The 2404-nt window shown below is 42.4% G+C and overlaps 1 gene segment (V, D, J or C); it reads left to right on the forward strand.

Annotated features, from left to right (window-relative positions):
* Positions 1-1093: 1093 nt before the first annotated feature.
* LOC131837199 (T cell receptor alpha variable 13-1-like) lies at positions 1094-1669 on the forward strand. The segment is given in 2 exon segments: positions 1094-1145; positions 1293-1669. Coding segments are annotated over 2 exon segments (429 nt in total).
* The last annotated feature ends 735 nt before the right edge of the window (positions 1670-2404 follow it).

Raw genomic sequence — 2404 nt, forward strand, 5'->3', positions numbered from 1 at the left:
GACATTTGAGATATCAGATGATCTTGACTCTGTTACTCTAATCTTTGGCTACATGTTCTTTTTTTTTTTTTTAAGATTTGTTTGACAGACAGAGAGGGTACACACAAGGGCCACATGAGTCATTGGTGGGATGGGATGGGCAGAGAGAATGAGAGGAAGAGAATCTTGAGCAGTCTATACATTGAGTGTGGAGCCAGGTGTGGGGCTCCAACTCATGACCCATGAGATCAAGACCTATGAGATCATGACCTGAACTGAAATCAAGAGCTGGTTGTTTAAGTGACTAAGAGACCCAGGCTCCGTGCTACATGTTCTTTTTACAAGGAGTTTTTCTACATAACAGACAATTGAGGGTGGTAGATTTGGTAGAAATGGAAGACCTTCTATTTTCTTTGTTTAAGGAATGGAATCATGATTTCTTCTTGATTTTTTTTAAAAGATTTTATTTATTTATTTGTCAGAATGGAGAGATCACAAGTAGGCAGAGAGACAGGCAGAGAGAGAGGGGGGCAGCAGGCCCCTGCTGAGCAGAGAGCCCGATGTAGGACTCAATCCCATGACCCTGAGATCATGACCTAAGCAGAAGGCAGAAACTTAACCCACTGAGCCACCCAGGCGCCTCCATTCCTGATTTCTAACATGTACGCCAGGGCCATCACTGAATAAAAACCAAAAGCATCTACCTCTTTCCAACAACAGTGACTCAGTAGTGAGCAGAGATGTAAATCTTGATCTCCACATTCTTCCTGTGCACTTCTTCTCTGATCTAACAAACAATTTGCTTGACCAATTGCTACCTTGATGCATGTGAGTCCCTCAGAGGCACAGACTAAGAGAAGAGCATTTCCCCAATGAGTTCAATAGAGATGTGACCACAAGAAGGCAGTGCATCTGTGCTATGCAGAACACGTGGAGGGTTTATTTAGTGCATCTGATGGACTAGACTATGGCAGAAGCAGAGCTTTTTTCTTATTGGCTGGTAGACAATGTGGGAAAATACTCTGTTAGAGGAAAGAAGGGACGGCCTGATAAGAGAAGGTGCTAAGCTGGCTGGAGGCTGCAATTCTGAACCTGAGCTTACCTGGGAGGAACCATGAAGACATCCATGGGAGCTTTAATCATGTTCTCATGCCTGCAGCTGAACTGTGAGTTCAGAGTATATTAGTGGATATTCTTCAGAACTCAAGACTGACTTTACTCAGGTTTCCTACCATTAGTGTCGAAAAAGAGCATTCTGAAGCACAATAACCTGGTATCTCTTCTCCTTTCTCTGACCTTTTCTTTCTGCACAGGGTTCAGCCAGGGAGAGAATGTGGAGCAGCATCCTTCTACCCTGAGTGTCCAGGAGGGAAGCAGCTCTGTTATCAACTGCAGTTATTCAGACAATAACTCAGAGTACTTCCCCTGGTATAAAGAAGAACCTGGAAAAGATCCCCAGATCCTTGTATACATTCTTTCAAGCATGGCCACAAAAGAAGAACAAAGACTCACTGTTTTATTGAGTAAGACGGCCAAACGTTTCTCCCTGCACGTCAGAGACACCCAGCCTGAAGACTCAGCTGTGTACTTCTGCGCAGCAAGCACACATTGCTTCCCAGGCACCTGCTGCCTCCACTCAAACGTGGGACTGGGGCAGCCCCTGTCCTCTGACACAGACCTTCAAGGATAGCTTTTGTGCTATAGTTCGTCTGTAGGTGGAAGCTAATATGTTTGACATTAAAAGAGTTTAGTAAGACTATTAGGATGGAGATGATCCAGAGAGATTTAGAATATTTTGTTGGATGATCATTTTTTAATGGATTCTTGATCGGAATTGGTAATGTTTTATTTTGAAATGCAGGAATTAAGGAACTCCACAATTGCTTTTGAGACTCCTCTCCTATAAATAACCCCTTAATACTAACATTACAATCCTTGTTATTGATGGGTACTTATAATATTGTGTTGCAAAAGTAGCATTCATGACTTTTTGAATTCTAAAACATTACATGCCACACATAGAAATATTTAAGGTACATATATGAAAGTGATCATTCTATGAAGAATTTTGGGTAATGAGACTCTGCTGGAGCATAGAGAACCATGACATGACCCACACACTTACTACACCAAGAAACTCCTGTTTTCTGTTCTGGAGACACAGCAGCAGGTACCCAGCAATCTTTCCCTCACCCTGTCAGGCTCCCCTCACTGTGCTGAATCCTGAAATTGAAGAATAAGGCATTTTCCATCTAGTGGGAGAACTCAAACATGTTGCTCTCCAACCTTCTCTATGACCTAAATCAGAGGAGATGGACAGTGTCTTGTGGGTTTTGTGGGTAAAAGGAAGAGTAGCATGTAAAATAGAATTTCTTTGTGCTAAATCATTATTCTGACACCACTAATTCCATGTCTTTTCCTTTAG

Source organism: Mustela lutreola, chromosome 7, assembly GCF_030435805.1.
Source record: "Mustela lutreola isolate mMusLut2 chromosome 7, mMusLut2.pri, whole genome shotgun sequence".
NCBI classification, from domain to species: Eukaryota; Metazoa; Chordata; class Mammalia; order Carnivora; family Mustelidae; genus Mustela; species Mustela lutreola.